Below are 12492 nucleotides of genomic sequence, written 5' to 3' on the forward strand. Positions count from 1 at the left end.
GCCAGGGAAAAAAATATCAACCTTTATTCATCTTAAAAGGTCTTCATGGGGTTAAGCTTAATTCTTTAAAATGACTAAAAATGTACTTGGCATATAAAGGGTAAACAATGTTAGATGATGAGTCAAAGTACCCTAAAAAAGTGCAAAACTTGTCTTAAATATGTTTTTCACTTCCCTTATTTGTCCCATTAGTCTCAAATGCAATGTATAATAATGTGAGATGAGCGGCCCGGTGGAACGAGAGGCCTCACAGCTCTGTGGTCCTGGGTTCAAATCCAGGGTCAGTCCACCTAGGCCTGGGTGGGTTTCCCCCGGGTACGCCGGTTTCTTCCCACATTCGAAAAACATGCATGGGAGGCTGATTGGACACTAAATTGCCTATAGGTATGGGTGTGAGTGTGCATGGTTGTCCGTCTCCTTGTGTCTGGCCACTGATTCAGGGTGTCCCCTCACACTGGCCCGGACTCAGCTGGGATGGTCTCCAGCACCCCCCGCCCCCATTATCCCCCCACCCCCACCCACCATACTGAGGATAAAGCGGTTCAAAAAATGAGCTGAGATAAGATGAGGTAACGTGAGAAAGAAACCAATAAAAAATTCTGGCATTATCTAGCGAAAAAGTTGAGATCAAACATTTGCAGACTGTTATGACTGAAAAGCATCAAACGTTACAGTGACATAATTAGCTGTGGCTTTTATCCAAGAATCGCTGACAAGAACATCACCACCGCCAGACTACAAAGACCAAACTATTTCGGTATCATATCAGTTACTACTTCCAGACCAAATGAAAACAGACAGACAACAAACCGGAAAAGGAAACTGAAAATATTCCAACGGTAATTCCCCAAAATAGGCCACAGTAGACAGCTATAAAATTCAAGTAAGTACCATAAACATAATTAGCTTTAAACTGAAATAAAATCTCAAATTCCCTTATAAACAGAAGTGTAATTATTTCATAAACACTCATTGACCACAATATTAGGTCCAATCTGAGAAGGATTCAATACTAGTCAAGTCTAATGCAATGCAGTAATGCGCACTTTGAACCGAGATAGGTAGAAAAGTATGGAGTAAATGCCTCGTCTTGCTAGTATTTCCAGTTTTTGGGTGTCACTTCAAATAGAATATGATTGATTCATTGTGGTTTCAGGTGAGCTTGACATTATTCACATATTCTTCTTAACAAGAGGCTCGCCTGTGGCTTTGGACCACGAAGGAGATTTTATGTCAGCGGACAAGACATTCACGATGTCTTGAAGGGCTCTGTTTATCTGAGTTCCAAATCTGTGGGAGTCCTGAAATGTAAACCAGAAATACTTTCATGAGTATCAAAACAATTTATCAAAAGACGCAGTAATCGAGGGATTACTGTACATCTACTAGATGAAGCTATAGTAAATAGTAGCGGGGAATATAAACTAGATGACGCTGTAGTAGTAGTAATAGGTGTGTTCTAAGTCCACAATATGGAACTGTACATAGTAGTACAGTAATACCTTGACATATGAGGAATTTGAGATATGGGCAAAATTCCAAACAAATATGGCAGGCAATGACACTGATTGTGTCACATTCAAAACTAAAGGATTGTTTTACTTACAGTCTCATTGCAGGAGTATTTGCATGAAACGTGAAAGTTGATCATATCTTCTCCCACAATGATGTAAGAAACACCATATCCATCATCAGCAACCTGAAGTGTAAAATGAAGAATGAGTTATCTGGTGGTTTATTGCACTTAATCATTATATTTATGAAGATAAATCCTTTGGGTGATAAATATATTGTCATGTTGCCCAGTACTATTTTGTAGATGATTATCTATGATTTGCATTTCATTACAGCTGATCTGTGACCACACACACTTGGACCGTAAACAAAATAAATAGCACATGTATACAGAACTAGAACTAATTGCATAGTTATCATTTGTTGGCCATAGTGTCAATGAGTTAGTCCATTAAACATACTATTATCAATGAAGTCAATGAAGCATGCATTTTTAAATGAGAGATGCAGTAAATAAAGAGAATATTTACAAATAATTATATTTTCTTTTTAACTCACAGGTCCGAATCCTCCGCCAAGCGAAACAAATTCTGGGTGGTTCTTCAAGTCAAAAAGTTCCATTTGCTGAACTGGTGTCTGACTTGTGGAGAGGCGCCATGGCTCAGATAGAACCTAGAGTAACCAATATAGCATATTTTTTTTTACCAATTCAGCTACTGCTTACTTTCAAAGTGTGCTAAAACTTACCTCCTTAAGGAACGGCGATTCGACTCCCAAATATTTTGAGACGACGTACAAGCAGAATAGATGTCTGTCAATCCCTGCTCCAGTCATTGCTAAACGATAAAGATTCTGGTGTCGCTCTGAAGCCAATTTAAAGAGGCGTCGACATTGTTCTGGTGTCTGTCCACATACACAAAGACAAAAACACTTCACTGTAAGAATTGTGATAACCGCAAACGAAGGGATGTTAAACAGCATTTTATTGTAGTTAACAAGATGAGCTTTGATTGGTAACTTAAATTATTAGAAATGAAAATGCTAATTTTCACTTAAAACTTCATAGGGCAGTCATTGTAATAGTATGAGGTATTATTTCTTTTAATCTACTTTGGGGTGTTATTCAATCCAATAGCAACACAGGAAGTGTCCCGGAAATATCCCCAAATTAACAGGAAGAAGACCTATTATAACAGGAACCTGATATGCACAGGCAGTGTCCCAAAATCAACAGAGAGAGGGCTAAGGGAATCTGCATGATAAGAAAATGTGTATTATGGTAGTACTGTTATGTTATTGTGTAACTGCAACATAGTTCTTTTGTAAAAATATTAAAAGTAGGTATGTTACAATTTTGTCAAAGTCAGATTGGTGTGGAAGGTGAACTTGTTAACTGCGTTGGAGTCCCAAAAGAAGGAAAAAATTGGCCCAAAATATACAGTCACTTCCCTTTTAAAGAGCTAAAAAGAGAAGGAACAATGATTAGAGATCTACCTCTCCACTCTCCAATGCTTTAACAAAGTCACAGCCTTCGTTGGAACAGGACCGCACTGTCTCTGTACGTCCTTCCCTGAAGAGACGGGTCATTGATGCTTCATAAGTCAAACAGAAACCGCCACGATCCTGAAGAATACAAGGATATGAAAAATTTAACTTCCTTCCCAGGAAATTCACACAGCCAAGAACGCTCTAAAAAGGAATTGTTACCTCCCTTGGGTTAGAACATTAATTGGCCTGAATAAAAAGGCGCTGAAGTTACTACTAAGATCTATTCTGCATTACCCATAACTACAATCAAAGAATTGCTTTTATGCGAATTTAATATGTGAAACACATGCACACGTGTTGTTTAGTTTTTTTTACTTTAAAGTGGAAGTGTAAATTCCTTTGAGCATTTCTAGGGCTATCATGGCTGGGAAAGATAGGCCGCAACATGAATTGCACTTGAACATGAGCATTCTCAGCCATGCTCTTGAGTACCTTAAAGGTAGAAAACCGCTAAGTAAGTAAGACCATTTACCATTTAATAACGTCTTGTGCGAGTGTGTCTTACCCTGTAATAAGCCAACTGCAATGCAATCTGAATAAATGCATCAGGGCTGAACCGAAGCTTCTTAATTCGTCCTTTTCCAAAGTCTTTGAAGGGGAACACATGGCAGTCTACATCGTCAGCCAAAGCCTGGGCAACAGCAAGGGAACTGCACACTTGAGCTTGGACCTTCAAATCAGAGAAGTGTCTAAATTCGCCTTTGCTCTTATTGGCATGCGCACAGATTACAAGAGCACAACCCTGTCTGGTATTTGCTCTTGTTCATAATGTTTTACACATGTATTAGTAGAGTTTATAGATTTTTGGAACAGCTTCTGATGGTTTTTTGAGAAAGGATGTCTAGACCTTCCACTTTCATCTTTTGATGTGAGCTCAATGCAGGAATGTTCAGTTTCAGTTTGACAGTTTTTGATTAATTGCAAGGAAATTGATACACACCAGCATCATTTAACAGAACCCACACAATGATTTGGTGTGTCTGTATAACAGTTAACTCTTAGTGTGCCATTGACATTGATAAACATCCAAACCTGGCTTTTTATATCTTTTTGCTGTGAATTTAAATGAGTTTGTCACTTGTTAACAGCCAATCTATTTTAGCTGGCGGGGTTGGAAGGGATTAAACCATTTCTGAGGTCAAAGTTTATCGTTAACTACTAGTAATTTCTATTTTACCTTTGATGCCTGACTGTATTGTATGCAAAGTTAGGTTGAAAAGGTTGAAAAAAACCTAGTGGAGTGCTTCTTAATGTGTCGCAACCCTCTAGTAGGTGACAGTGGTGCTCTTGTCTTTGCTATGATGTATGTATGAATGGAATCAAGAGGTGGAGATAAGGTGAAGCGTAGATATTTTTACATTTCAGGCAACTTGATGCACTTTGAAAAAAAATGTGTGAGTTACTGTTAATAAAGTTATTCTGTGATTTAATATAATATACATTTCTCCTTTAGTGGCTAAGGCCTGTCAAGGGCCTACTCAAATAGTTTCTATTGTTCTTCTTTGAAGTCTCCTCTGTCCGTGAACGAATTGTCTTGTAATTTTATAGATATGTAGTTAAGACCAGTACCCTATTGAAGCCCTTTATCAAAAATGTTTATGCTACTAGGACAATGACACAGGAAAGTGAATTTGTCATGGTCACTCTATTCATCATGCCAACTTCAAACAAAGTTGAGCTGTACATAGTACTGCAGGCGCGTCTAAACACGAGTCTTGTGGAATGAAAATGTGCATGATAGGATCACAAGCATGCACTTGTCTAAACATGAGCGTTGTCATGGCATTGCAAAATTCAATGAGTAATAGCAACAGTAAAATAGAAAACATGAATACCTCAGGCGCAATGTCCCAGGTAAGCCTTTGAGGGGGTGGTAATGACCGGTCAACTTCACCCATACAATGCCCATCCTCCGTGTATCTCAGATGGAAAGCATCAGTGGCGAGTGTATACTGGAAAGAGGTTTATTGAAAAGTTTCACATTTGTATCAGGCTATAGTCTGTAAGTTGCCTATAATAGGATACAGCAATTGAACATTCTATTTTTAGCTTCCAGTTCAAATGGATTGGGTGTCATTGGAAGCATTCATTCATTCATCATCTGTTGGACTATCATCGTCAATGGCAATGAAAGTGTGACCCCAAACCCAAAATAGCCATTTTTAACCTATGAGTAGAGTCAAAGTACCTCCCATAGGTGAGCCACAGTTGGTGCATCAGCCCAAGAATGCTCGGCGTTCAGTCCATTCTTTCCATTCTTGTAGATCACAACTGAAAGTGATTTATCGTACCATCTAGGAAAAGAAAATGTTGCAAATAATTATGAATTATCGGCAACCATTTTTTTAATGCAGTTTTGCCCTCACCTGTCATAACATTTGCCATGGAGCAACGATTTAGCATAACGGTCCAAGTTTCCTACTGGGTCGCTTCCCTTCATTCCTTGCTCGTCATCATCCAAGGTCACAAAGAAGGCTGCCTTCTCAATAGCATCTAGCGATCGCTTGTTGACACCAGTGCTAAAGTACTGCGTTCTCATTTGTGACCAAGGAATCCTGGAAATAGATTGAAATACGTAAAACACAGAAAAAGAAACAGTATGGAGTGAGGTACTGTGAGATCTGTAATCTTTCCATTTCTGCATTACACATTCTGCCACACAGATTTGGTTTTTATCAACAGCAATTAATTATTAGTTAGCTTTAAGTCTGTTTCCATTCAAGGATTTTTTTTAGAATAAATCTGTCAACACTTACCCAAAACATGGGTGTGGTGTATAATTAAAAAAAAGTTTCCCCTTGCATTCTGCAATTTATTTTTATACTGAAACACCTGGAACCCCCCCCCCCCCCCCACCTCCCTTATAAAAGCTGTATATACGTCATTAAAGAAGGAAAAATATCAATATGTTATAAATGTAATGCATACTAATTTGTGAAAGTGGGTTGTTTTATGTTTGATCAATGTAAATAGTAGTGTGAATTATGTCTCACTTGAACTGATTTAGAAAAAGTAGATTGGCCAATAAAAAGTGTTTCATTCCTCCTGGAATTAAATCCCACACACATGTCATCAAGTTTTATACTTGATAAGTATGACATCACACCCAGATGTGTAATAAAACAAACAAAAAACACATTGCAACAGAGTTGAAACTGTGTCCTTTGTTGAACCTAGCTTTCGGTGCTGATGAAGTGTGAACAGTGCAAAAGTGGTTTCTGGTTCTCACCGGTCTCCAGCAGTGAGTGCTCCTAGTTTGTCTTCTCCTGGTTGTGGAGGTGAAGGGTCATCCAAGATCTTTTGAATTTGGTACTCAATCTCCCTTGGAGAGAGCAGGCGCCCAGCTCGGTAGACCCACAAGCGAAAATAGCGTCCTTTGTGGTACACTGCAACAAACTCACTGTCCAACCAGTGCTGGAGAACATCTGTGGAGCGGAATGGAATCGTTCAAGTGTTGTACAAGTACAAGTTGTGTGGATGTCTGCTTGTTACCTGTCTCAAATCCCGGAGTGCGAGTTGTGTTAAACATCCTCTCAGTCTGGGCGGCACAAAGAGGGATGACAGTTCCTGGGACACGAGTCTAATTCATGAAGACAGAAGGAACATATATATAAATAAAGGTGGGCCATTTTTATTTTCTTAAGACGAATATTCAATAACTCAAAAAATAGAAAAATGGAGAGAAAAAACAAGCAAAATAGGCATTTGTTAATGTTGCTTTTTCAGACAGATATAGACTAATAAGTTAACAAACATAAAATAAACATTGATAAGTCACGCTTGATTATTAGTCACAGGCCCAGCATATCTATGAAAAAAAATGCAGAAAATACGGTAACATTATTTCTATAAAAAACAAACTACTACATACTGGTTTGAGCTCCTCCCGGTTGACCTTTCGTCGGTAAAGAAGCATAGCGGTAATTGTGTTGCCTGCCCTCGCAGCTTGTACAGTAGTGGGACTCACATAAAGGAAGTCCTGTTAAGTGCACATACAGTCATAGACAAAGTGGAGGAAACACATAGAAGTGAATTGCAAAGGATTTAATACACCCAATGGGCAAATGAAACAAACAAGAACGCTGAAACTAATATTGAAATTTTGTGTGTATGTATATGTATATATATACACACATAATATATATAAAATATCATAAATCACAAATAAAATGAAAAATTTTACAGATTTTCTGGTTTTAAAAAGTACAGCTGATTACCATGCCATAATAGTTACTGTTGACCATGATGGGGCCTCGGCTGCGGAGGTAAATATATTCCTCCCACCAGTCACTCACCTGAAAGAAATTTTATGTTACCGGTCAATTACATCAACTATAGTGATCACTTATATGAAGGAAACAAAACACAACATGCTATTGACTCAATTTAACAGACTGGACTCTGGCTTTGGTGATAAATGGATGTTATGAATTAATCTGTGACATTTATAGCCACACTTGAATTTTGCAGTATTTGTAAATGGCGGTTTTCAACCATTAACTTATTGGATGCCGTTGACTGAGAGCGATAGGCAACTAATCTATTTTGACTTGGAATGTTTACATCTATCGTCATTAATGGCAGGAAGACATGATCATTCAATGCCAACAATTCCAGGCAAAACCATTTGGTTGTCTATTGCTTTCAATGGCAGTGAATGATTTAGTAGTGTAAGGTCCATTCTAATAACAAGTGTAATACATTTTACCATGGTCATTTTTTTTGAGTGATTGATTTTTTGACTTACATAATTAGTAGCCCAGAGAGCTTTAAGTTTTAAGTAGCGTTGGAGTCGATTTCCCAGGTTACATTCAAAGTCAGAGGCCAATTTGGTCATCCTTTGGAATTCAGAATCTGTCAATAAAGGGCGTGCAGACTCCAAGTACTGAAAGAGTAAAAAGAAGAGTTAAAGTTCATTTGGTTGCATCATACAAATCAGTAAAGAGGATGTGAATCAAAGATGTGTTACTGTTTGTGTACACACCCTGCTCAAAGTGTCCTTTATGGTAGGAACAGGAAGATGAGGTAGTGATGTTTGATAGCTGTATAGTAGCGGCTTTCGGCTAGATAAAAGCCTCAGTAGTGTCTGTAAAAAACACAGGAGAGATTAAACTCTGTGCACTTTTTTAATGGTTGTTATGATACAAAATCTGAGCTTGATTTATCACTAACTATTTTGGAAAAGTCTGACCTGCCGATCCCAATTTTTGCCAATCCTGAGTTTTATTATAAACAGCATTGGCCTGTAATATTTCATTCAACCTTGTTTATACTACACTCTAATTTCTATATGCAAAATAAATGAATATCATTGTTATTTGCTTTACAAAAAGAGATTAGGAGGGGTCAAGTTGAAAAAATTTGAATGTGAGCCAAATGGGAGAATTCTCGAAACAGGTATCATCTGACACAGTGATGTACCAATCACAGATCCCCAGAATTTATGAAAACGCCACTTTACTTACCACCCATACTTTGGTAGTGTTGGAAACTCGCCCATGTTGCTCAAACATCCATTGATGGTAGGAGAGCAACAGCTTAAGGCAAAACCTAAGAGCGAGGATGATGGACATCCATAGAAGTGTGCTGAAAACCAATGCAGAAAGCATCGTCTGGCCCTGGTCACTGAGAGACACATGGAGACTGGAGGGAGAAGCACAAAAGTAGAAGAAGAGAAAACCACTTAGTATTCTTTTTTTTATTGAATTATGTCAAGTGATATGAACTTTTTCAGGATCATTGATGGTAATAGACATCTAATCATGTATCTGTCTCTTTGCATCCTTCTGCTGGTATTTTAAATAATAATTAAAACAGGACAATTCCTAACCACTTCCTTCCTGAGCCCACGCTACCAAAGAGAAACAATCTGTCCATGATTTGATGGAATATTTCTGGAACAATTGGACTAGTAGAAGGAAACAAATAGTGAAACTGAAAGCTTTTTGACCTCTGACAGAGTGGTTTGTTGGTTACAATACAAAAACGGCAAAAAAGAATGTGGAAAAAAGAAAGATTTCATTTACATGAATGACGTTCTAGTGTGCATTTTTGCTTCTCTGTGTATGAATATCTCACATTAGTTTGGTGCCATTTTTAATGATACTAGTATGTACACATTGATTTGTTTTGTGTGAAGCTGGTTTGTTTGTATTGAATATTTTAAGATGGGTTAATGTTGAGATACATAGACAACCCATTGTGTTTTTCTACTTAACAGAATATTCTTTTTGGGGTCAGATTACTGTGCATAAATAAATGTAAAAAAAAAAATGACATTAAACTTGTGCTTTGCTGCCATCCTGTGGCATTTAAAGATTGGTGGTTGATGAGTATTAAAATGTCAATGATGATATAGATATATAGATATATAGTGGGTTAATACCAACTGTTGGTAGCAAATGGATCACTGTGCAATAGTTTTATATGTCACTTTCTCCATAGGATTTCTATTAGATGCTGTGAAATCACATTAGTGTGTGCACGCAAGCAATGAGTTTAACACTGAGTCACTGTCACTCAAGACTGTTTAGGATGTAGGACAGAGGGCATGTGTTAGCAGCACACCCATAATACGAGTGACTCATGAGTCAAATGTGAAAGGAATTCAAATATTTCAAAAACTTTCACTGTGTTTGTGTTCATTTACCTGAGTGGAAGGTGTTGCTGTATCTTGGCAATGAGGCCCATGCTGGGATCAGAGCGCATGTACATGGTAGCTAAAATTGCAATGACCACAAAGAGCCAGGACGAAGGGCTGGCTGGATACATTCCCTTGATCACCCGGTTCTGTGATTAAAAAAAAAAAAAAAGAGTAAAGATTATACTGATGAAGATATCAAATGTAAAAACTGATTTCTAAATGGATAAAATATCACATTTAAGGTCATCTGACTATTCAAAATCACCTTTAAGCATATACTTTTAATCATTAAGATGTAACCTGAGCCAGCTATCAATACAGGATTGATTGTAGTGTGGTTTCAGTCAAAAATAATATTGGTAGTATCTCATTTTGCATATATTTGACATGAATAAATGAAGGGGAGCTAGTTAATATAATCTGTTTATGAATGAATTAGAGTTTATTATTCCATTTAATTGGAATTTATTTGGGTTTAATCTGTTGCCAAAAATAAATCCAGCCAAAAAAATGTCACATAATAATAATAACAACTTGAATAGATAGCACTGCATTTAACACCATATTAATCAGGCCACGTTATACTGCTTTCTTACCCTCATGCGACTGACACGCTTTTTCCATGATCGTACTCCTGACAGGTAGATCTGGTTCAAGGCTTGATAAGAGAGCTGCAAATCGATGCCCTCTGGTGTAATGGTGAACTGAAACGCCACGGCTTGGTGAGCCTCTGCCATTGCTATGGACATAAAAGTCAAAATGTTAAGAAGTCAGCACACATATTCTTGTACAGATTTGCAATTGCAACAAACTTTTTTAAGTACCAAAGTATACATCTAAAATATCTGCAACCTATTCTTACATCAGTGCCATGTAAGCCACAAACATTAATACTTGATATTCTTGTTTACAAGACATGGCACTTAATCCAACTAAGCCACAGCACTCCAATATTATGTATAGAAATTTCAATTAATACATACAAATATAAATACGGGTATTACTGTCATGTCTGCTTTGACACTAATTTAATTACCTACAACTTAGTGAGTGATTAAATGCATGATGGCATGTTTAAAAGAAGGATATTTGATGATGCACTATACTTTTTTTTACTTATCATATACTATTTTGGTCACTATGCCAATGATTACCAGTATTTTTTTACACATTTTATATTTAATATTTAGCATATAAATATGATTGAGTAAACGCTAAGATTAAATGAATTGTAGCACATTATTATATAGCATATTACACAAGAAGCAACCAAACTAGTATTGTAGAGGACAGCTGAAACATCCTGGATTGCTGCCAAAAAAAAGATAACCAGAAGCATAAAGGTAATTGGTTGTCATGGAACCAGATTCAAAATGATGTTAATCCCCCATAATGAATAGTAACTAAGCAGAAGCTCATTTCAAATTCATCAAAATTAACGTACTAATATGAATGTGTTCAATATTTGAGATATTTCCAAAATCAAACTGACAAAACTAAAAATTTAAACAGAAAAATAACTAACAGTCTTGGGCCTCCTTTGTCGCACCTTGCTCTTTATGATGCGTTAAATGTTTTGGATTGCAGGTTGGCTATTTTAATACCCAAATACTTTTCTTATGCAGCAATGATGTTGTAATGAGTACTGCATGTTAATGAATATTTATTTGCCCCACCCAGTCAAAATGAAATAGATGTCTAATGCTGTCAATGGCATCCAAGGAGTTCAATGTGTTCCCTGTAAGCATTCAACTTCTTTGGAACATTTCCTGTGTTTAATTCCTATTTCGCTTATCCTAATAAGGTTCACCGGGGTGCTGGAGCCTATCCCAGCCAACTGTGGGCAGTATACCCTGAATTGGTACCCCGTCAATAAACCAAATATTATTGTGAGGATATATCACACAACCCTACTTAATATTGATGAAAAAATACATTTTGATAATATTTGCCATTTGGATCTTAATAAAGACAAATTTAATATGGTAAATAAAGCCTTTGTGTGCATGTAAAATGAACCTAAGGTGTATAATATAAGGACGAGAGGAACAATGCTATGCAAAATATCTTAAAGAATTTCAAGAATTTGTGAAAAAAAAACCTTTTGTCGGTGAGGGAATACTGTTGTTGCCTGTGCCTGTCAGTCTTGCACCCTGAAAGTCTTTGAATAATTCCTGATTGTAACTGCAATGCATTCTTAAGGCTTCTTTATGTGTCGTAATTGTGGTTAAACGATGCAACCATGCCAACCAACGACGAAACTTGTTTTCATGTGGCTTGACTCCCATAAACCGGTTTAGTCACTCACTCACTACTGACATATTTATTCTCCATCATTGCACATCCCGCGCCCAGCGGTGGTGAGTGCAAACCGATCTGAAAGATCAACAAACACCACATCGACCGATGGTTTATTAAATTTGCATTAGCTGATGTACAAAGTCTCGGTTCATTTTGGATTGACTACTGGATCGGCACACAGAGCTCCATTCAGCTTCGGCACCATCTCCGCCCGCGCGCATCGCAACGAGAAATGGGCGCAGATCTTCTTAAATAAAAGGCTAAATACAAATCTAAGGCGGAGAAATATAATATGATACGAGTAGAACTGTACCTGTTGGAGGGTGCTTGTTTGGCGGTGTGATTTGGAGAGAAGCGTATGTATGTGCCCCTCCCTCCTAGCCGGCAGTGGAAGTGAACGCTCTTGCTGAAAACTAGCCTAGCTTGTGGCTAACAACTCACCAACGCGGCTTTCGCTCACTGCCTACAGCCAAAGATCGTCTATG

General features: G+C 37.6%; 1 protein-coding gene across 1 annotated transcript; it reads right to left on the reverse strand.

Moving 5' to 3' along the window:
* Positions 1 to 6: 6 nt before the first annotated feature.
* Positions 7 to 11934, reverse strand: cpt1a2b (carnitine palmitoyltransferase 1A2b). Its single transcript, XM_077733997.1, has 19 exons — positions 11808 to 11934; positions 10303 to 10445; positions 9713 to 9852; positions 8529 to 8706; positions 8048 to 8149; positions 7811 to 7948; positions 7281 to 7358; positions 6935 to 7042; positions 6556 to 6643; positions 6293 to 6488; positions 5430 to 5618; positions 5252 to 5357; positions 4899 to 5015; positions 3569 to 3733; positions 3010 to 3138; positions 2263 to 2418; positions 2074 to 2187; positions 1607 to 1699; positions 7 to 1301 (listed from the first exon to the last, which is right to left on the reverse strand). Exons 1-19 carry the CDS (start codon positions 11899 to 11901, stop codon positions 1173 to 1175), a joined length of 2463 nt encoding a protein of 820 aa, XP_077590123.1. The 5' UTR covers positions 11902 to 11934; the 3' UTR covers positions 7 to 1172.
* Between the last annotated feature and the right edge of the window lie 558 nt (positions 11935 to 12492).

This window comes from Stigmatopora nigra, chromosome 15 (genome assembly GCF_051989575.1).
Source record: "Stigmatopora nigra isolate UIUO_SnigA chromosome 15, RoL_Snig_1.1, whole genome shotgun sequence".
Taxonomy (NCBI): Eukaryota; Metazoa; Chordata; class Actinopteri; order Syngnathiformes; family Syngnathidae; genus Stigmatopora; species Stigmatopora nigra.

Coding starts and splice junctions, on each gene's coding strand:
- cpt1a2b (XM_077733997.1), bottom strand. CDS start 11,901: ATGCATTGCAGTTACAATCAGGAATTATTCAAAGACTTTCAGGGTGCA. Junction 3,139..3,568: donor TGCAGTTGGCTTATTACAGG/GTAAGACACACT, acceptor TGTATTCTTCAG/GATCGTGGCGGTTTCTGTTT. Junction 2,188..2,262: donor AATCGCCGTTCCTTAAGGAG/GTAAGTTTTAGC, acceptor TGGTTACTCTAG/GTTCTATCTGAGCCATGGCG.